This window comes from Zootoca vivipara, chromosome 2, assembly GCF_963506605.1.
Source record: "Zootoca vivipara chromosome 2, rZooViv1.1, whole genome shotgun sequence".
In the NCBI taxonomy this organism is placed as follows: domain Eukaryota; kingdom Metazoa; phylum Chordata; class Lepidosauria; order Squamata; family Lacertidae; genus Zootoca; species Zootoca vivipara.
Window position 1 is genome coordinate 18,988,543 of NC_083277.1, and position 22,686 is coordinate 19,011,228.

At 49.6% G+C, this 22,686-nt stretch overlaps 2 protein-coding genes across 2 annotated transcripts; both read right to left on the reverse strand.

Moving 5' to 3' along the window:
• Positions 1 to 231: 231 nt before the first annotated feature.
• Positions 232 to 12,509, reverse strand: LOC118080073 (zinc finger protein 883). Its single transcript, XM_035105005.2, has 4 exons — positions 12,494 to 12,509; positions 11,310 to 11,353; positions 8,793 to 9,221; positions 232 to 7,117 (listed from the first exon to the last, which is right to left on the reverse strand). The coding sequence occupies exons 1-4, from the start codon at positions 12,507 to 12,509 to the stop codon at positions 6,080 to 6,082; spliced, it is 1,527 nt and encodes a 508-aa protein (XP_034960896.2). The 3' UTR covers positions 232 to 6,079.
• On the reverse strand, positions 10,472 to 21,464 carry LOC118075978 (zinc finger protein 79-like). The gene is made up of 2 exons (XM_035098428.2): positions 21,092 to 21,464; positions 10,472 to 18,104 (listed from the first exon to the last, which is right to left on the reverse strand). Exon 2 carries the CDS (start codon positions 18,023 to 18,025, stop codon positions 17,060 to 17,062), a length of 966 nt encoding a protein of 321 aa, XP_034954319.2. The 5' UTR covers positions 18,026 to 18,104; positions 21,092 to 21,464; the 3' UTR covers positions 10,472 to 17,059.
• Positions 21,465 to 22,686: the final 1,222 nt, after the last annotated feature.

Here is a 22,686-nt window from a genome sequence, read left to right on the forward strand (position 1 = left end):
TTAAATATAAAGCAAAACAAAAACAGCCCTCCAGGCAAAAGAAAAAGTGACACCTACATACTCAGTCGAGAAGTAGGATTTCACGTTCCTCTTTAGGAGAGTTGATGCTTCCTATGTTTAAACCATGTTTAAAATAAATGGAGAAGTGAGCCATTAACAACACAACTGACCGAGGGATTCACACACACACAAATGATAAAACGGGTACAAAAAGGCACATTGCACAAGAGCAAACCTTAGTTTGTTTATTTTTTAATTAAAATTTCATTCACCAGGGAAATGCTTAGATACTATGTCGATTAAGTTATTAGAACTCTCCACTCACTTCCAACAGCGAGGCTTGCTTTAAAATCATTACACCACATCACCTATTTATTTAAAAGGGGGGGGTGAATTACATATAAACATTGCTGTGCTCTAAATAAACTGCTGTAACAGGATGGGGGGGATGAGATTTCTCTCTCTCTCACACACACACACACACACACCCTAATTCAGAGCCCCCAGATCCTCCACAAAGCATACTTGTGAGATCCCATCTGAGCAACATCCCCATTTAATTCATTGAGGAGGCAGGTGAGGGGAGCTTTTTGGTGTGTTGTGCTGTGCCTATCATCAAAAAATGGGGAAATCCTTGCATTTAGAAACGGGGCAGAGGGTAAATATACTCTTGATGAAAGTGGACAGGAACACAGGCACAGAATAGCAACGAAACATAATGGGAGCCTGGGCAATATATTCCGCCCATATTCGTCACTTAAAGCTTTGAAAGACCAGGTGAGAATCCTGGGGAAACAAATAATCCACTTGGCTGAACACAAGAGCATAAAGGATTGCCTTGCTGGTTCAGACGCAAAAGCTCATCTAAGTCAACACTCCTCTGCCATCATGCCCTCCCAGAGGCCCCCATGAAGTTCATTATCATAGAATTGTAGAGTTGGAAGGGACACCAAGGGTCATCTAGTCCAACCCCCCTCATCCAATCACAACTAAAGCATCCAATAGGCGGCTATGATGGGCGATGGCCATCCTTCTGCTTGTTTGGTGCTGCAAGGGATACAGGACCTCAGTATATGGAAGTTACGGTAGTGGCTAATAGCCCTTGACAGAACTTTCCTCCATTAATTTCTCTAAAACCCTTAAAAAACAGAAAGCTATCTACACTTAGTGGCCATGATAAGCCTGAAGGAGTGAATGAATCAGGACTGTTGCAGAGTTACTGCAACTTGCAAATGAACCTTTGGATGAACGCAGGATCAAAACCTTGACAGACGGATTACTGTGGCCCGATTCTAAAATGTGCCGTGTACTAACACAACTCTGCAGGGATTATTTTTGAGAAATACTTTCAATAGGGGAGTTGTGCCAACAGCTGGTTATAACCGTACACCCAGGAAAACCGGTGGACAGTATTACAGTGGACGCTCGGGTTGCGAACGTGATCCGTGCGAGATGCACGTTCGCAACCCGCAGTGGCACATCTGCGCACGGCGGGTCACGATTTGGAGCTTCTGCGCATAGCGCAATTTAGCGCTTCTGCTGATGCTCGAGCGCCAAAACCCGGAAGTAACTCATTTGGGTACTTCCGGGTTCAGCGCAGGACGCAACCTGAAAAGACGCAACCTGAAGCATCTGTAACCCGAGCTATGACTGTATAGGGGTGATCTAGTTGACATTTTGCACTTAAGGCTTTGGGAAAGCTTTTGACAAAGTACCTCACCAAAGACTCCTGGCGCCAAGTGAGCTTAGCAGTCATGGGAAAGAGGACGACGACCCCTGGTAAGATCAGTAACTGGTTGGAAAACAGGAAGCAGAGAGTTGGGATTAATGCAAGTTCTCCCAGTGAAGAATGTATGTTTCCGAGCACAATTCAAAATGTTGGTGCTGACCTTTAAAGCCCTAAACGGCCCTGGCCCAGTATACCTGAAGGAGCGTCTCCACACCCATTGTTCAGCCCAGACACTGAGGTCCAGCACCAAGGGCCTTCTGGCGGTTCCCCCATTGCAAAAAGTGAAGTTACAGGGAACCAGGCAGAGGGCCTTCTCGGTAGTGGCGCCCGCCCTGTGGAACGTCCTCCCATCAGATGTCAAGCAAGTAAATAACTATCTGACTTTTAGAAGACATCTGAAGGCAGCCCTGTACAGGGAAGGTTTTTTAAAATTGTGTTTTCAATATTTTGTTGGGAGCCACCCAGAGTGGCTGGGGCGACCCAGTCAGATGGGTGGCCTATAAATAATTTAATTTTTTAAAAATATATATATATTACGTAGAAAGTGAAGTCTCCCAAGGATTGGTATTGGGACCTGTGCCTTTTAACTTGTTGGTAATTTAGTTAGGGATGTGGTAGCCAAACCGGCTGATAGTATCAGATTAATGAAGAGCTCCAAAACGATCTCTCCAAGCTGAGTGTAAAGGTAAAGGTAAAGGTAAAGGGACCCCTGACCATTAGGTCCATTCGTGACTGACTCTGGGGTTGCGCGCTCATCTCGCATTATTGGCCGAGGGAGCCGGCGTATAGCTTCCAGGTCATGTGGCCAGCATGACAAAGCCGCTTCTGGCAAACCAGAGCAGCACATGGAAACGCCGTTTACCTTCCCGCTGTAGCGGTTCCTATTTATCTACTTGCATTTTGATGTGCTTTCAAACTGCTAGGTTGGCAGGAGCTGGGACCAAGCAACAGGAGCTCACCCCGTCACAGGGATTCGAACCGCCGACCTTCTGATCAGCAAGCCCTAGGCTCAGTGGTTTAACCACAGCGCCACCTGGGTCCCTCCAAGCTGAGTGAATGGGCAGCAAAATGACAAATGCAATTTGATGTAAACAAGTGATATACATTGGGGCAACAAGTCTAAATTAAACATAAATCCTCATGGGGTCTGAACTGCCAGGGACTGACCAAGAGTGAGACTTTGGGCTCGTAGCGGAAAGTTTAGTGATGTCAATCCAGCGTGTGACAGCTGTGAAAAACGTGAATTCCATGCAAGGGATCACTGCAAAAAGAAAACTACCACTATGGCGTCATTATATGACTATTCCATCGCACTTAGAATACTGTGTACCATTCTGGGCACCTCACCTCAAAAAGAATATTGTAGCGTTGGAAAAGGCTCAGGAAACGGCAACTCAAACGATCAAGAGGATGGAGGAAAACTTAACGAAACCTAAGTCTGTTTTAGAGACGAGTAAGAGGAGCTGCGGTCGAAGTTTGTAAGATTATGCACAGTGCAGACAAAGTAGGTGGAGAACAGAGTTTCTCCTTCTCTCGTGATGCCAGAACATTAAATGAAGCTGATATTGGCAGATTCGGGACAGACGAAAGACACAGCAGAGAGTTAACTGATGGACAAATTCATTGCTAAGGCTACTAGTCACTGGCTCCTACCTTTTTCTCCCTGCTCTGTCCGAGGCAGTATGCTGGGAATCCCAGGTAGTGAAGAGTTAATATGCTCAGGCCCTGATTCTCATAGGCTTCTCATAGACATCTGGGTTGGCCAATCGGAGAACAGGATGCTGGTCTAGAGGCGCCATTGGTCTGATTTAGCAGGTCTCTTCTTATGAATGGACATACACACACACCCCGCAAAAAAAACCCAACCCTACAAATAATAGTGGGAATTTTCTAAATGCCTCTATATTAACCAAGAGTTTGCCTTCTGGAATTCAAAAAACTCATACAACAGAAACAAATAATGGATTCAGACAGAATGCAGCACTTAACGGGTGATTGAGAAATGCTGACTTGTTTTCTTGTTTCCCCCTGTATTTTGGGGACGACAACTGTCCCTTCTCCATCTCATTCAGGATGGCCAAAAAAAAAAAGAGCGCCAATTGTACAAAGTGTTTAATTAACCTGTAGAATCAACTGCTACAATAGGTCAAAGGTTAGGTTTCCTATCAGACACTCGATTAAATAACAAACATTTTCATAAAGGTTCACCTACGGAAAGGATAAAAGCTAACCACAAAAATTACTTGGATATAGCAAACAGTCTTCTAGGGACAGCTAATTCCAAACTCCCCCCCCCTTGTGTTACTTTTACAGTTTCGTATCAGGCTACCTCTGTTAGATCTAGATTTGACAGCCCCCGCTTCTCTTTAAAGCGCAGGGCGGATCGCGACATTTTGCCTTTCTTCTCGATAGTTAACCATCGCGACTACCCAGTTTAAGGAGCTTCCCTAAATTCTCAAGTTTTGCGTGTTTCGTTTTTCTTTCCTTTTAAAACAGAGGAGGAGCAGAGGCACAGAGGTGGCGACTCTGCCCACTTGGTCCATGGATGAGCTCAGATTCAAATAACTTCTTCTCCCACCTGGGTAGGGGGAGAGGGGACCACTGCACTGGCTGGATCAGAACAGGCGGGAACACCGTTCGGGACATGACAAAATGGGAACATACAGGGAAACCACTGCAGCCATCCTGGACCCCTCTAACTCTGTCGGTCGGGCTGCGGTACACTAAAACCAAACAGGAACTGGAATCCGTCAACAAACCTGATTTGAGGTTTCTCAGGGCTTGAATAAGGATTACAGATGGCTAGCTCTCTAAGGAAGCAAGACGGCCTTCCCATTCATGCGGTGTTGCGCTCATACCTTTCACTGGTCCACTAATCCGAGCACGTTGCACTACTTTCAGTACTCTCCTTGTTTAATTTGGTTTTTCAACTTGTGCGTGCATGCACATGTGTATCTATATGATATATATACATACACACGCACAAAAACACACACAGATAAACACACCACCTCCACCCTTTTCCAGCCCACTGTGTGAGCCTCCGATGGTGTCTGCTGCCACAACAAACCCCTTCGTCTCTTAAAGTGCCACAGCACAAATTTGTCTTCCTGTCGCTATAGGGAAAACGTGGCTCTTCTGCCGCCAGATGTCCATTTGTCGCAGCCACACTGTGGAGAATGAGCAGCAAAGGGCGGGGGGGGGAACCCCGAGGCCTGGGAAATGTGCCTTCTTATTACAGAGGCCTCAAGAGAACTTCAAACCTATTTGAGCTTACCAAAGAGTCAACTGTCAAATGGGTCCTCTGTAGAAACCTACGTGATTCCTACCAACTTTGGGGCATAGCTGCCAAGTTTTCCCTTTTCTCGCGAGGAAGCCTATTCAGCATAAGGGAATTTCCCTTTAAAAAAGGGATAACTTGGCAGCTATGCTTTGGGGCCCTCCTGATTTAGCGGACAAAAATACAGTGTGATCCAGTGGCTGGGAGCTACCACCCGAGAAAGTGAAGCCCTGAAGCAAAAGGCTACTGAGGTTAATTTGCGACCAGCATTACCTTCCTAAGGGAAGATTCTCCATCACTCAAGAGTCTTTGCATAAAGACATGGAGTCTTCTCTTCAAAAGGACCTGCGGCCTGGTTTGTGTAGGTAGTTAGAAGAAACTAAAGGTTTCGGCCCAGTGAGCCAAAGCAACAAAAACCACCTGAAGGTTCGCTCGCAGTTACTGGATATCAATAAATAGTCCTATAGTGCCTTTAATAAAACTAAAGCGCAGGCATTGCCAACGTGCTGCCCTCCAGATGTTTTCGGACAGCTTCCATGCGAGTCGCTCAAAACATCTTGAAGGCACCTGAGCAAGGGCTGCAGGAGGGTCACATGCAATATTCCTAAGAACTCACAATATTCCTGTTTGTTGATACTGAACGTTGACGACCTAATACATTTTCTGACAGCCCGAGGGAACAGCCACTAATTCTGACAGCCCGAGGGAACAGCCGCTAATTCTGACAGCCACATAAATCTGCCTGCTTTTCAACGGTTTATATCCCCAGAGCGGGGATGTTTTCAGAAAAGCACCAAATTTATCTAGGATTATCGACATTCGCACCGGAGCCAACCAGATTTTGAGCATTCACTGTAGCCTATCTTACTGAAGATCCTATAAACTATGGCATTGATATCCAGTACCTGCCACGAGTGGGAAACCTTGCGATGGTGTTTGAAGTCAGACTGGCGAAATCTTTTAAGACGGCTCCTGCGCTCTTTCTTTAAACGACAACAAAAACCCACTGGTTAAGTTTCCCGAGGCACAGAGTTCCCTATCTACCCGCTCCGGCTGCAAGGGCGACCCTGTTAAAACAGCGGGATGGGGTAGGCGAACAAGGGGTTCTCTCTGTTGTGGATCTTCTCGTGTCTCTTGTGGTGGGAGCTGTGGCTGAAGCACTTGCCGCAAAACCGGCAGGCGTAGGGCTTCTCCCCGGTGTGGATGCGGTGGTGCTGCACCAGGGTGGACTTGTCGGTGAAGCAATTCCCGCACTCGGAGCACACGTAGGGCTTCTCGCCCGTGTGGATCCGCTGGTGCCGGAAGAGGTTGGAGCTGACGTTGAAGCTCTTCTCGCAGATGTTGCACTTGTAGGGCTTCTCCCCGGTGTGGATGCGCATGTGCTTGATGAGGTCGGCGTTGTGGTTGAAGCTGCGCAGGCACTCGGTGCAGGTATTCAACACCTCCGGCTTCTGCTTGGCCTTAGGCTTCTCGCCGGCGGAGTCCGCGCCGCCTGCCTGCGGGGCGCAGGGCTCCTGCTGCTGCTGCTCCTCCTCGGCCGAGTCCCGCAAGTGCTTCTTCTTGTGGGAGCTGCGGCTGTAGCTCTTGCCGCAGTCAATGCACTCGTAGGGCTTCTCGCCCGTGTGAATCCTCTGGTGCTGCGTGAGGTTGGACTTGTCGTTGAACCGCTTGCCGCAGTCGAGGCAGATGTAGGGCTTCTCCCCCGTGTGGATCCGCTGGTGCCGGTTCAGGCTGGAGCGCACGGCGAAGCTCTTCCCGCATTCGGAGCACTTGTGGGGTTTGTCGTCGGGCTGCAGCGGCCAGGGGTCGATCAGGCTCGAATTCTGGATGAAGACCTTCCCGCACTCGACGCAAATGTCGGGGATCTCCTCGGTCTGGGTGCCCCGGTGCACCAAGAAGACCTTGCGTTTCTTAATGGCGTGCACCGGTTTCACCGGCCACGTCATCGAAGGGATTTTCTTCTCCCGCACTTCGGTTCCGCACGCTTGGCTGCGCCCGGGACTTAAACTCAGCATTTTAAGGAGCTTACGCTTCGTCACCAGCTGCGACCGAGCCTCCTCAGGGCTGAAGTTCTCCTCCATGTGGCTCATAGCGTCACTTCCTCTCACCTAGCAGGAAACCAAACGTGTTGCTCTTTTAAGGACGGGAGGCAATGCTCACAGTAGCAAAGGGTCAACCCTTTTAATCCCACCCCCAGTAATCCAAATGTAAGCCCAGAGCAGGTGATTCCAATGTACTTTATATGTGTCATTATATGACATATAATCAAAGAGTAATGCAGGAACTGACTCTCAACTGCAGGTGGGCAAAAAACTACTTTGGCCGATTGCTAGTGGCATCACGGGGGAAGGGAGATCAGGAATTTAGCAAAGCAAATAAACTATAGGACCCCAAAACGGGCTTTGAAGATCGTATGCCAACTTATGTACAGCTGCAGGACATCTGCGTGCCACGATTACACAGAAGTATAGAAAAGCTGCAGATTGTGGTACTGGCTTCGCTGTTCACTTCCTTTGGAATTCTGAATTCCTTTCGGAAGCAAATTTCTAGTCCTTAGGGCCAGGAAGGAGAGGCACGCTAACTTGGAATCCCCTGCCTCCAACCCCCAAGTCATTTGTGCCATTGAAAAGGCTCAGAAGACTCCTGGAAATGGCACACAAATCGGGGTGCTGTGCAACCAAAACCATTGCATGCCAGCATCACTGGGCACTTCTGACCCAGTTGCCCAGCCCAGCAGCAGCACCCCATACAGTACAATGGCACAAAGGACTCGGGGCGCATTTCAGTGTTGCACACTGTGCCTTGCTGATCTCTGAAGAGAGAGGGGGAGGACAGTGGGCAGAAGCAGCAGATAGTGGAGGCAGCTTGGGGAAAGAGGCAGGACACAGCTCCCAGGCTGCCAGCTTCTGAATTTGGCTTGAAGCTAGGCGCCACACTTCCAGAGCCAGCCTTATTCGTGACTTTTTGATTTTGGAATCTTGGATGGCCCTTAATAGGAGAAAAGGCTTGGCCTGCCCTTAGCTCCACAGAGTGATCTTCCACTACCAACCATCATCTGCATTATTCCTCAACCTTTCCCCCAAGCAGTTAATGTCTCAGGAGATCTAATCCAAAACACAGGAGAGAGAGAAAGAGAGTGAGGGAGGGAGGGGATGGTTTACTCAAGGCCCCTCCATATGCTGCCATCTGTTCTGGGGAAGAGACTCCTCAGCACAAAATAAACGCAAACAGCAGCATCATTGTTTGTGAAAGTTAAAGCCATTTATAAACACACACGCTGCCCCTCGCACGTGCATGTCATATTCCAAACTCAAACCGCAGGCAGGCCTGCCACCCGCAACAATTCCACCGTTTGCCTGTATTTTGCGCGCGGCGGAGCAGGAACCGGGGTGTCCCTGGGAACACGACGAGCAATGCGTGGCGGAAGCGCACTCTGCACATGCTCAGGCCCACTCTCGCCCCTCGACTCCCCGCTACCACCGCCACCCCAGAGATCAGCCGCCCCCACCCCATGCGAATTCGAGCTGCAGTTCATCGGGATGCGCTCACCGTCCGTGCGCTGGCAGCCAGGCCGGAGGCGGCTGCAGGAGAGCGGCCAGTGCCCGGGGGCTGGTTTCTAGTCCAGCGGTCCGGATCAACCCTTCTGTCCGGCCCGCGGCTACTGCCGCCCGAGGAGGCGCGAGGTGAGAAGCAGACCCGAGCGATCTGGGGGGCCCCTCTATACACACCCCGTCGCCCTGCTTTAATCTCTGGGGTGGGGTGGCGGGTTTTGCTCATCCCTACCTTGCGATCAAGGAAGCCAGAGCTCATGCTGGCGGCGGTGGTGGCGGGGGATCGGCAAAGGTGGCGACGGCGGCGGGACCCCCCACCCCCACCCCCCTGTCCCACGTCGGCCAGAATCGGAGAGGGCGCCTTTTGTGCGGCCAGTTCAATGGGCTCCTGGGCTCGGGGCGCGATGGCCGAGAGGTCTGCTCCAGATCCTGCCCGCGCCGGGTGCGCCTCGCCTCTCCCCGCTTCGCCTAAGGCGCCTGCAGGAGCATCGCGAACTGGGGGGGCCCACCCGCGCGCCCCCCAGGAGCGGCTGCAGCCGAGCGCGGGCTCCGCGTCCACAATGGAAGAAGAGCCGGAGGAGGCGGAGAGGAGGAGGCGCGGGAGGGAGAAGGAGCGGAGCAGGAGGAGGCCGCACAGCAGCAGCAGCAGCACCGCCAGCAGCTACCTCTGACCCAGGAAACTCAATGCTGGAAGGCTGACCCGACCAGACAAAGAAAGGAGCCTGGCGCCGGCGATGCCAGAGCCCCCTAGTGGGCGCAGCCTTGGCAGCGATGGTCCGTGGCGCCTTTCCTCGTAGGGGACGCGGCGGCGGCGGCGGCTGCGCCACGTTCCTTTCCCTGCCTCTTCGCTCCCTCCCTGCAGACATTCTCCCGCCGCAGGAGCTGCTGGGGCGTGAGCGCCCTGCTGTTGCTGCTTTTGGAAAGGTGAATGCAAGCCTCTCTTTGCGCTCAACTGTCATCGCGTGGCCTGAGGAAGAGGGCCAAAGGCTGGCTGGGACGTGAGCAGCCGGCGTGTGTGTATAAGAACAGCCCGGCTGGATCAGGCCAGTGGCCCATCTATAGTCCGGCATCCTGACCTCACAAACCAGATGCCAACAGGAAACCAACGAGCTGAACGTGAGCTCAAGGTCCTTCCCGTGGATTCCAGCAACTGGTCTTCAGATGCATGGCGGATGCAAAAGGCAGCAGGACTCCTGCACCTCCCACACAACTATTAAGGGTGCAGGCGCCCTGTCTCCTTTTTCACCTAGTCTCCTTTGCACCAAGGATCTCCTTACAGCGCCTTGCATTTCTCCTCTCCTCCTTCCCACCTTCCGTTCAAGACGTCAAAGGCCTCCGGCTCCAACTGCTTTCATCACTCCAGATGCTATCTGCTCACACATGATAGAAGTTTATAAGATTACACGCGTGGCATGGGGAAAGTGGAGAGAGAAATGCTTCTCACCCTCTCTCATCACACTGGAACTCTTGAACGTCCAGTGGCAGGATAGCTCAGTTGGTTAGTGCGTGGTGCTGATAATTCCGAGGTTGCAGGTTTGATCCCCTTAAGGGGGTTGACCCTCGGGGGTCCCTTCCAAGTCTACAAGTCTGTGATTCTAGAAATGTCTATGGCTGGAAGATAAAATAAAGTACTTCTTCACACAGCGCATACTGGTAGTTAAACTGCGGAACTCATTGCCCCAGGAGGCACCGATGGCGGCCAATTTGGGTGGCTCCAAAAGAGGATTAGAAAAATTAATAGGAAGAGTGGGCTATCAATGGTCCATGCTCTGCCTCAAAGGTCAGAGGCAGCAATGGTTCTGAATACCAGTTGCTGGAAAACCACAGGAAGGGAAAGTGCTCTTGTGCTCAGAACCTGCTTGGTGGTTCCCCACAGGCATCCAGTTGACCACTGTGAAAACCGGATGCTGGGCTAGATGGGCCACTGGGTTCTTACACATTTTTGGCATCTGCCACTCAAATGACAAATTAGCAAGAGGTTGATTGATTCTCTCCACAGGTCAAACTTTATGTTACTTGCAGAAACATGTACCAGCAGATGTATGGAGGGTGGATACTTGTGACAGGGCCTTTTCAGTAGTGGCACACTCAAAATCTAAACAGCATCTCAATAAAGGTGCGATTGGTAGCTTTGTCAGTGAACAGTGTGCATTTTAGCCTTTTTAAGGACTTTGCCATTTATTTATTTTCCTTGTGTTGTTTATCCTTTTGTATACAGTAGCTGCCAGCTGCCTTGAATACAACAGATCTGGGATGGGGAACCTGATGGTCCTCGAATATGGCCCAGTGATCAGGGATGATGGGAGCCAGAGTCCAACAACTTTCAGGGGCTACAGATTCTCCTACCCTGGTGAAGAAAGCGGGGAACAAATGAATGCCACATTGGGAGACTTTGAATGGAGGAGCAATATTGCAAGAGGCCAGTTGTCCACTAAAAAATTGCCTTCCCTTAGGGCTCCCAGTCCCTTTTATTCCTCAAGAGGATTTCCAAAACAAAGGCGTGTTTACTGAATCTGTTTACTGCAAGATTCCTTTACTAGGTATTGATAATGGCCAATTTCAGATTCCACTGGTGTATATGTGAAATCAGGATTCCTCCCCCACCTTCACACAAACACATACACATTGACTTCTCTTCTACCGTTTTGTTGACAATTCACTATGCTGTGGGTGCTGGTCTGTTAGGGCACTGCCCCACCAACCTCAATCTGCCCTCAGCCAACCCCTACTTCCCTGCCTTCTTACTTACTTGGCTGTCAAAATCTTCATCCTCCGTCTCAGTTTTGTTGAACTCTACAGGAGGGAGGGGGGTAATAGATCTAGAATCAGTTGAGTTTGCCTGTCGTTGGCTCTGGCTACATCCATCGTTGTCTCTAGCTCCACCTGCTGTTGGCCTCCCACCCTGCATTTCACTCTGGGCTGCAGCTTCCACTGTAGGTTTTGAGTTCTTCACAGGCCGATAATTTCACAAGACATGTAGTTGCAGGTACCTTTTACGTAAGGCCTGTTTTTAAAATCAAACTCATAATGGCTCTCTCTCTCTCTCTCTCACACACACACACACACACACAAAATCATGCTCTCTCATTCCCCTGTGGGGAGAAAAGCAGGTGTATGTGGTTTTGAGTGTAAAACCCTTAACAGCTAATTACAATTTCTAGGTTTATCCAGAAACTTTCTGCTATCCCTGGGCCAGGCAAAATCCACTCGTTTGTTAGATTAAGGACATTGATATGCAGAAGGTTTGTCCCCCCACTCTGTCCCAAGCAAGCCATGTTAGATACTTGGAGAATTTAACTATCCCCATAGTTTTCCCCTCACAGAACTACAATTCCCAGCCTTCTTAACAAACTATCATTCCAAGGAACCTTTGGAGGCAAGAATGTGGTTGAAATGTATAGGGAGGAATTCAATACGTATAATAATAATACCCCTTTGGATATTTAAAGACAACTATCAGGTCTCCCCTCAATCTTCTCTTCTCCAAGCTGCACATTCACAGTTCTTTCAACCCTTCATCATAGGACTTGGTCTCCAGACCTCTCCCCTAATTCTGGTCAACCTCTGGCCAACTTCTTCTGGACCACACTCTAGCTTGTCATCTATCGAGATGAATGGAGTTCAACAAGTCGCAAAAAAAGTATGACAACGACATTCTCCAAGGATCATAAGCTTGTTTATTTTTTAAAAAAATACCTATTCGATTTATGGCAAAACCTAAAGCTCCTTACCTTGGATTCTTAGAAATCTGAGCTAGATTGGAAAATAAACCAGCTCCATGTATTTTTACAGTATTTTATTTGAAGTTTCCACCTTTTAATAAATAAGTATACTCATGGAGAAAACAGCTCAGAGGAAAATTTGTCCGACACATAGTGTTGGTTACTGAAAGTAAGGGCCCATTTGCACTATATATTTAAAACAGCATTATACCGTTTGCAACAGTCATGGTTTCCCCTAAAGTTCCTGGGAGTGCTAGTTTGTTCAGGATGCTGAGACCCCCCTCACAGTGCTACAATTCCCAGAGGTTTATGGGCCAATCCCCCTTCCTAGGGATCCTTGGGAACTGCAGCTCTGTGAATGGAATAGGAGGTCTCCTTAAAAAAACAAAAACAGTTCACACTGCCTTCATAATTTTAGAGAAATTATTTCATCGTGTCAAACGGCTGATTCATAGCAGTCTCTTAATCTAAAATGTAAAGCTAAATTTAAAAACAGCAAAATGTGGCGGGGGGTGTTGGTCTTATCATTGATTTTCTTACAGCTGGTCTAAAACCCAAAATGCATCAGGCCATTTATTTTATTTTATTTTTTGATGCTGCATGGGAAATGCCAGCTGCTTGGTTGCTACATATGGGCACATAAGGCATGAACCAAAAAAAGGTCAAAGGTAAAATTTATTGGAAATTTTATGCCACAGAAGGGTCTCTTCTTATAGAAATTCCTATATGAATGCCTGAGTAAAACATATAAGCATTGGCTAATTATGGAGGAAGGATAAATGGTTAAAGAAAACCATTGATCAGGCCCGCTGGAACAAACCCAAATAAATACTGTACATGCCTGCCATAGAGTTTACCAACTGAGCGGCAACTCCATTGAGGAGGCAAAACAACAGAACTTTCGTTTCCCACACAAAAATGGCCAAGCCTCCCTCCACAGCGCCACCTTGTGGCCCCTGTGAGTATACCACTAACACCGCCCACTGTTAGTTCACAGCCCTTGTACTTGATGGCAGCATTTGCACTCGTGTCTATACTCCAGTGCATTAAAATACAGTCATAACTCGGTTTAAGTACGCTTCGGTTTGAGTACTTTCAGTTTAAGTACTCCGCGGACCCGTCTGGAACGGATTAATCCACTTTCCATTACTTTCAATGGGAAAGTTCGCTTCAGGTTAAGTACGCTTCAGGTTAAGTACGGACTTCCGGAACCAATTGTGTACTTAAACCGAGGTACCACTGTACAAGGCAGAATACAAGCCCTAAAAAAAAACAAAGTAGATTTATAGACAGGGCAGTAGAATAGTTTTTAAAAAAAATCTTCAAGTTTAAAGCCTACAGCAGGCATCCCCAAACTGCGGCCCTCCAGATGTTTTGGCCTACAACTCCCATGATCCCTAGCTAACAGGACCAGTGGTCGGGGAAGATGGGAATTGTAGTCCAAAACATCTGGAGGGCCGAAGTTTGGGGGTGCCTGGCCTACAGACATTACTTACTGACCACTTGTCCTTTGGGGATGCTGAATTGCAAAGCACGGCTGCAGATGGAGCGTAGGGGTTCTGCTTGCAATAATCCTCCTTGCTGCAGGCATGAGGAAGCTGTGCCCCCCCCCCAAGATGTTGCTGGGCATCACCTCCCATCACTCCTGACAATTGGCCATGTTGGCTGGGGCTGATGGGAGTCTGAGTCCAACAATACTGGGTGTGCCATCCATGACTCTTGCAGCTTCAGTCCGGCTAAAACAGGGGAAATAATCTGCCGTGCCTTTTTGTTATTCTCTCACTTTTCACCAAGGCTCACTTGTTTCCAGGCTCAGTTCAAAATGCTGGTTTTGGCCTCTAAAGCCCAAGTCGTCCCCTATATCTAAAGGACCCCCTCCTTTCTATGAACCTGCTCAGACCCTGAGATCATAATCGGAGGTCATTCTGCATGTCATTTCCAAGGGAGGTCCAGAGGGTGGCTATGAGAGAACAGGCCCTCTCGGTGCCAACCTTGCCATCGTTTCAGCAGCAGGCAAGAGCATTTTTGTTCTCCCAGACATTTGGGCCAAGCCGATGATATGGCGATGCTCTATTGTTAAACCTGCTTCCGATTACATTTTATTATCATGCGATTTTATCGTGGCACTTTTTACTTGGTTGTAAATCACTTCGGGACTTTTTGTAAGAGGGTCGCGATACATAAAATTTAATAAACCCAACGCTAAACCAAGTGGCAGTGTAAAAACGGAGACCGCCGCTAAGTACTGATTGTCTGCAAAGAATCTCGGAGGCCCAACGCCGGAAACTTAATCGGCAGCGCAAGGGAAGAAGTGCAACATCCAACTAAACCTATTAACGAGCATCCTCTGCTTGTTGTTTTTATGCACATTATGTTAATTGCATGCAAATTAAATACGAAGAGAGACAAAAGTTCCTCCAGCCCTATTATACCCTGCTGGCATGTTCACTGGAGCTGGGAAAAAACTGTCGCAACTATGCTTTTGAAGAAAGGGGGTGGCGAAATAACTGAGGTATGGTAAGTGCTTAACTGAAATAACTGAGGTATGGTAAGTGCTTAAGAGGATGAGTGGAGCATATTGGTGGACAGGACACTAAAGGGAACCAGGAGACAAGATACAAGGGACGCAGGTTTGCCAATCAGAAGATCAGCGGTTTGAATCCATGCGACGGGGTGAGCTCCCGTCGCTCAGTCCCTGCTCCTGGCCACCTAGCAGTTCGAAAGCACATCAAAGTGCAAGTAGATAAATAGGTACCACTCCGGCAGGAAGGTAAACAGTGTTTCCGTGCGCTGCTCTGGTTCGCCAGAAGCGGCTTAGTCATGCTGGCCACATGACCCGGAAACTGTACACTGGCTCCCTCGGCCAGTAAAGCGAGATGAGCGCCGCAACCCCAGAGTCGTCCACGACTGGACCTAATGGTCAGGGGTCCCTTTACCTTTAACCCGTACACTGCAGCGCTCTATTCTGTGGAGAGCAAAAGGGTCAGCTTCATCAGGCTTTGAATGACATTTATAAACTATGACTTACAGAAAGGGGGAAATGCAGAGCACACAATGTCCTGATATAACTAACAATATTCTCCAAAGAACAGGTAGATCAAAACCTTGCCTCTTCCGGGAAGCTTTTCAGAGCACGGTTTCAGTCCTCCTCATCGGATGCGTAAGTTTTGGATTGGTGGGATCAAAGGGGGCCCCTCCCTACTTTGAAAACTACGCTGGGAAAAGTGGCAAGAGAAAATGGGCACGGCCGTTTCAAAGTCTAAAAAGCAGAATCACAGTCTCTGTGTCACTCTAAGAAGAGTTGTTCTTTTTACGGTATATAGTAGGAAGCTTTTGAGCTTAGCCAAAACCAGCAAAGGCTTCAGCAGAGAGACTCACTGTAAGAGCTCTGTTTTTTAAGTGAGGTTGTTTCACCGCCAGAACCGGTTCTGGAGGAAAAGGTTGAGACTCTGCGCTGAGACCAAGAGTCGATCTATGTCTGGCAAACTCATGCCAAACAGTTCTTCACAGACTGGACCACTTTAGACTGCAGGTGTGTGTGGGAGGGGGGTTGTCACATTTTTTCATATCCTCCCGCATTCCTTTGAAACCCTTCCGTTTGCAGAAAACTAGCACATCAGAGGAAAAGGTTGCCGCTGATACTCTTTGGCTACTAGCCAAAATGCCCAGGCTCTACCTCCACTCTCAGAGAGGCACTGTGCCTCTGAATACTAGGGGCTGGGGAACCCAGGTTGGGAGAATGGCTTGCTCTCAGGCACCTGGGCTGGCCACAGTGAGAACAGGATGCTGGACTAGATGCGCCATTGGCCTGATCCAGGAACCTCGCCTTGTGTTCCTAATGTGCTTTTTTCAATAATAAAAAATAAGCAGGGCATTTGATTAATGTGGAGGTCTTTAAAATATGCAAACCCACTCCCACTTGCAGTCTGGAGCAGAGCCATCGAGAAAAATCATTGCCATACGCTTTTGCCGTTTAGCCCAGAAATGTCCCCTTTGGGATCATAGCTGCCAAGTCTCCCGTATTCCCCGGGAAACCCCCGTTTTTCCAGCTGCTCCCAGCCGGAAAATGGTTTTTTTTTCCCGGTTTATTCTGGCGCGGCAGCCATTTTGGAACTGGGCAGAGCATGCTCAGAAGCTACTTTTGATGCTGCTCTGCCCAGTTCCAAAATGGCTGCAGCGCGACTTCTGGTGTGACGGCCATTTTGGAACTGGGCACAGCAGCATCAAAAGTCACCTCTGAGCATGCTCCGCCCAGTTCCAAAATGTCGGCAGCGCTACTTCCGGTCCGATCCCTTATTTTTCAGGCAGGAACTTGGCAGTTATGTTTGGGATGGAAGGCTAGACGTATCTAGATCTAAAGAAGCGGAATTGATCCCAAAATCGCCAGCTGATGTGCTGATGAGCTGGCAATCGGTGACATGTCTAGGGGGATTCCCCTCCCCTCCCCTCCTGTTCCATTCCCACCACACCAGGCTGTTTTCCAAAGGGGCTTGTGTGCTTCTGAAAACAGCTTCCCCAGCAGAGAACGCCCTCCCCCCCCCCCCACAGCAGAGCTTTCCAAACTTTTCACGTTGGCGACGCACTTTCCAGGCAGGTGTCATTTCGTGACACGGTAATTCAGTTCTGCTAGCAAACCGGAGGTTAAACGGACCCGATTTCCATCCCCGAGAGGATGGAAGTGTGGGGAGCGTCTGTGGCGACACGCCTGCGCACTGCGGCCGACAAACTTAACGTGCCGAGACGCACGGTTTGGAAAGCTCTGCCCTACGGCGACCTGCTAGCTCAGGGGGGTGGAGTAGGCCAGTATCGGGTAGTCCGCCTTGTGGATCTTCTCGTGTCTCTTGTGGTGGGAGCTGTGGCTGAAGCTCTTGCCGCAAAACCGGCAGGCGTAGGGCTTCTCCCCGGTGTGGATCCTCTGGTGCTGCACCAGGGTGGACTTGTCGGTGAACCTCTTCCCGCAGCTGGAGCACACGTAGGGCTTCTCGCCCGTGTGGATCCGCTGGTGCCGGAAGAGGTTGGAGCTGACGCTGAAGCTCTTCTCGCAGACGCTGCACTGGTAGGGCTTCTCCCCGGTGTGGATGCGCATGTGCTTGATGAGGTCGGCGTTCTGGCTGAAGCTCTGCCAGCACTCGGTGCAGGTATTCAGCACCTCCACCTTCCTCCTGGGCTTGGGCTTGGCGCTGGCTGTGCAGGCGCCGTCCGCCTGGGCGGCGACGGCAGGGCCCCCCTTGCCCAGCTTCTTCCCCGGCGGGTGGCGCAGGTGGTGCTTCTTGTGGGAGCTGCGGCTGAAGCTCTTGCCGCAGTCGATGCATTTGTAGGGTTTCTCGCCCGTGTGGATGCGCCGGTGCTGGGTCAGGTTGGACTTGTCGTTGAAGCGCTTGCCGCACTCGCCGCACTTGTAGGGCTTCTCCCCCGTGTGGATCCTCTGGTGCCGGTTGAGGCTGGAGCTCACCCCGAAGCTTTTCCCGCAGTCGGGGCATTTGTACGGCTTCTCGTCGGAGTGCGTGCGCCGGTGGTTGACCAGGCTCGAGTTCTGGCTGAAAGTCTTCCCGCACTCGATGCAGATGTTGGGCTTCTCCTCCGCCGGAGCCCCCTGCTGGCACACCACAAAGTCCTTGCGTTTGCGGATGCCTTGGGCGGCTTTCGCGGCGGGCCGCGTGCGAGGAGGCATCCCCTCTTCCCCTCCTCTAGTCTTGCTGTTGCTCTCGCGGGGCTGGCTGCCCTCGGGACTGGGTGTCAGCATCTCGTGGGGCTTTCAGAGGAAGGGGCTTTGCAAATCACCTTCCATGGCACTGTATCCTCCTCCGCGTGACTCCCTATACCTGCAGAAGCATCATAATAAAATATCAGTCAGGGTCACTTATGATGAATGCTCATGTTATGCATATTGACACAGATTTAGAGACCTTCTCTGCTCGTACCCAGATCAGTCCAATACAATACAAGCAGCACGCAAGGGCACAAGATTCAATCAAGTTTCAATCAAATATTATTAGTACAAAAAGAAAACAATAAGAGAACCATATACAAACACTGACACAGAAGCCAAAACCAAACGTCAAGCAAATAGCATATACAAATAAATACCGAAAGGCAAACCAGTCTTTATGGTCTTTGAGGCTATGTAGCGGTCAGCAAAGTGGCAGCAGGTCGAACGAAGTGTCAATAATAGACAGGCTGCTGGCGTTTTTCACCTGCTTCGCCCATATGACGGGCTTCTTCAGTAGTTTCTCCTTCTGCTTTCTGCTATGTTTAATACGTTCAAATTCGTATGAAACCACTTATCTTGGCTTAGGCCACAATGCTCAAGTTCTTATTTCAAAAGGTTCTCTCATGTGGCTTTGATACATTTACATATCCAATTTCTTATATTCAGAGTTTTCTTAGTTTGAGCATGTATTGACTAAGCCTGTAGTCATACCCAGATCGGAGCTGCTCCACCGAGATGTGATCCCACGCCTCTGCAATGCAGCAAAAGTCAAACTGGGTGGGTTTCCCCATCTGATAATGATCATTATTAATTAAATTTATACACTGCCCTTCGCCTGGAAGATCTCAGGGTGGTTCACAAGATGAAAATACAAGATAAAAGCATAAAATAAAAGCAAAACAGTAATAAAAACACCTCCCAAAACACATTCATTCATTTTTAAAAAACACATTTAAAAGGCTGTAGAATACGAATCAGCCAAAGGCCTAGTTGAAGAGGAATGTTTCCGCCAGGTACCTAAATATCTATAATGAAGACGCCAGCCGAACCTTCCTGGGGAGAGCATTCCACAAACAGGAAGTCGCTGCAAGAAAGGCTCCTTCTCTTGTTGCCACCATCTGGACCTCACGTGGAGGAGGCACATAAAGGAGGTCGTCAGATGATGATCAGAGAGTCCAAATCGGTTTATATCACAAAGTTGGCCCTGGCCTGGTGGTTGCTTTTATCAACCATATGCTCCCACCGCAGGACACATTCCCCACACTGCGATGCATCTATAACACCGAGGGCCAGGTAGGGTTGTGTATACACTATACCTTTAAATTACAAATGACATTTCCCCCTGCTGATGAATTCTGGGCACTGTAGTTTGTTAAGGGTCGCTGAGCATTGTAACTCTGCGAGGGGTAAACTACCGCACCCAGAATTCATTGAGGGAAAGAATATTCCTTACAAGTAGCGCATGTGTGTGCGTGTGTGTACGCAGCTTGCAGCTTCATTTCCAAGTAAATGACACGTGTTTTTAGCTTATTGTCCATTTCAATTTTTAAAAAAATGTTTTAAATTGTTTGTTTCTAACTGTTTCATACTGGCAATTTTATCGTTTCGTTCTTTCTGCAAACCACGTTGAAGTTTTATTACATTCAAGCGGCGGAAAAATAAATGCTCCGATAATAAAAACTAAACATACCCAGACTTGCAGCATGAAATGCTTACACAAGTTCACTCATATGAAGCCAGATGCATGACACTTTTTAATTCCAGGTTAACTAAGACAGAATAACTACTGCTCCCTAGTCCTATTCCAGGAGTTATGCTCACAAATAAGTCAACAACGCAAGCAGCTTGCAGGAGTTACTCTGTGTAGCCGAAGTTCTGACATCATGCATGCTGATTAAACACTCTCCCCCCAACATCCATGCACACAGCGCAACATCTGCAGGGTTTTGGCACATGCAGATGTTTGCATACTGTGAATACCAGAAGATGGGACATTTTGATGGGCACAGCACACAGCATCCACGGCAAGGGGGCTATTCTGTACCTACTCGTGAGTATAATGCCTGAACACGGCTCCAGATTCATTTACCAATATTTCTAGCCTTCCTTTCATCCAGTAACAACCCCAGGGTGAGTTGCGTATAAAACCACCGAACAATACAATTCACAAAACAATGGGAGCAAGCGGAAATATCAGTACTGACGCAAACGCGCCCCTCACGATTCCAAAACCGCCTTGAAAAAAACATGCAGGCGGTATCACAATTTAACAATTCAGCTTATTGTTTCAGTAATGTTCTCAGGTGGGACCAAAGTGTAAAGTCAGCCCAATCAGTACCTGAGGGGGGCGGGCCTACAATAAATGGAGGGGGGGCACTCCTCCAGGGAAGGCCACTTGATGAATCTCCTCCCATAATGGGACTAGAAGACTACCCCTGAAGAGAGAGCGAAGAGGGAGGCTGGGATAGGGAGAGTTGCTTCTTCAAGTACTAAACATCAGGAAGAACTTTCTGACAGTGGAGCAGTCTCCCTTGGGACGCCTTGATGCGCACAGCATCCACGGCAAGAGGGCTATTCTGTACCTACTCGTGAGCAGTCTCCCTCTCCTTCCTTGGAGGATTTTAAGCAGAGGTTGGATGGGCATCTGTCATGGATTAGCACTGAGTTTCCTGGATGGCAGGGGGGTGCATTAGATGACTCTTCCAACCCTACAATTCTATAAAACCATCTCGACAGCAGCATGCCCCGAGGGGCCACCAGGCTTATCTGCGCCACAGTTGCCAAGCCTGTGCAGACGAGCAGAGAATCGCGCTCAAGCTACACCCCATGCACGCTGACCTGGCCGTCGTCAAGTCTCTTCTTTTTAACAGACGACGTGCACAAAATTGCACTGCGATGTTAAAAGCAAGCGTCACCAGGGCGCGAGGCCCTCGGACGCAGACTGACTTCGGAGTGGACCGCTTTCCAAGCTAGCTGCCCTCGCTGCATCGACTTGAGGCAGTGGGCTCCTCCGGCGTTTGTCCCCCTCCTCCCGCCCCCACCCCACCCGCTGACACCCCTTTTTAACCCACCCGCGCACCCGCTGCCGTGGCCGCTAACCTGCCAGTGGGAGATTCTCCCTCCTTGGGTGCCCAAGTCAAAGGGGGACCAGAGTGGCAGCAACAAACCGCGTCGCTTTCGGGGGTCACACGCGCGGGAACCCCCTCGGAGGGAGGCTCTTCGGCTTGCCTCCACCGCACGGGTGGGGGTCACCCCCAGCACCCACCCGGCGCGGCTCTGGGGGTCCCCGGGTGGCTTCTCCGGAGCGCCGCGTGCGCAAAAGGCGCCTTCCCTCTCCAAGCGGCGCACCGACTTCTCCGGGCTCGCAATGGAGGAAGCGGCTGCAGACCCTGACCTAGGAAGCGCAACCCCAGGCCTGAGCCGACGAGGAGAGCCGCCGCCGCCGCTGCCGAGCAGCCTCCGCAAGAGCCCTCTGGCGGCCGCAGAGCAAGCAGCCACCTCCGCCCGTCTGTGCGTCCCCGTCGAGCCGCCTCCGCCTCCTCCACCACCTCCACTCCGCCCGTTCCCGGTTTAATTTCTAAAATTAGAGACCTGAAGCTCGCGCTTTCGTAATCCCAGAGGAGAGGGCGCCTAAGGCGCTCTTGGCATGCTCAAGGGAAACGTTTTGCAGATCCTCCAAGTGTCCCTGTTTTCCAGGGACAGTTCCGGATTAACAGAAGCCATCCTGCTTTCTGATTTGATTCTGGAATGTCCCACTTTGCCTCTGGACGTCCCTATTTTCATCGGAGAAATGTAGGAGGGCATGGTAAAGGTAAAGGGACCCCTAACCATTTGGTCCAGTCGCGGATGACTCTGGGGTTGCGGCACTCATCTCGCTCTATAGGCCAAGGGAGCCGGTGTTTGTCCGCAGTCATGTGGCCAGCATGACTAAGCCGCTTCTGGCAAACCAGAGCAGCGCACGGAAATGCCGTTTACCTTCCCGCCGGAGTGGTACCTATTTATCTACTTGTACTTTGACGTGCTTTTGAACTGCTAGGTGGGCAGGAGCAGGGACCGAGCAACAGGAGCTCACCCTGTCCCAAGGATTCAAACTGCCAACCTTCTTGTTCTGCTGTGGGCTCCTGGCTGGAGGAAAAACCAGCAGCTGCCACTCAGCCCAGAATCTCATGATAGTCTGGCCTTCGAAGAAAATGACAGAAAATTCTCTTCCCATGACACACTTTCACAGATACATCCACGTCTTCCAATATGCTCTTGTGTACTCTTTCCCCACCATGCTGGAGAAACAGGGAGGATAGCCTGCCCCTTCACCTTTGTCCTTTCTCAGTTTTGGCAAAAACATTTTTTTAAAAAAAATCTTTATTGTTCATTCATAGTAGTAAATGTTGGTATCAGAACCAAAAACGGATAAATGTTTTGAAAGCCCTGCTTTCAAACCCTTGCACCTGAGAATACAACCATATTCTGGAAAGCAAAACAGTACTTGACAAAACAAAAGGCAGATCACAAAAAACTAGCTGAGAAACTTTGCAGCCTTTGAAGCAGCAAGTTGCTGGTGGGGGGGGGCAGTAAAAAAAGAGAGAGAGAGAGAAGAAGAACAATTTGGAATAACCAGATTTCCAAAGTTTTTTTTCCCTTCACCTCTGCTGAAGGCTTCTCTTAAAATGCTGAGCTAAAGCGAAATAAGGTGGAAT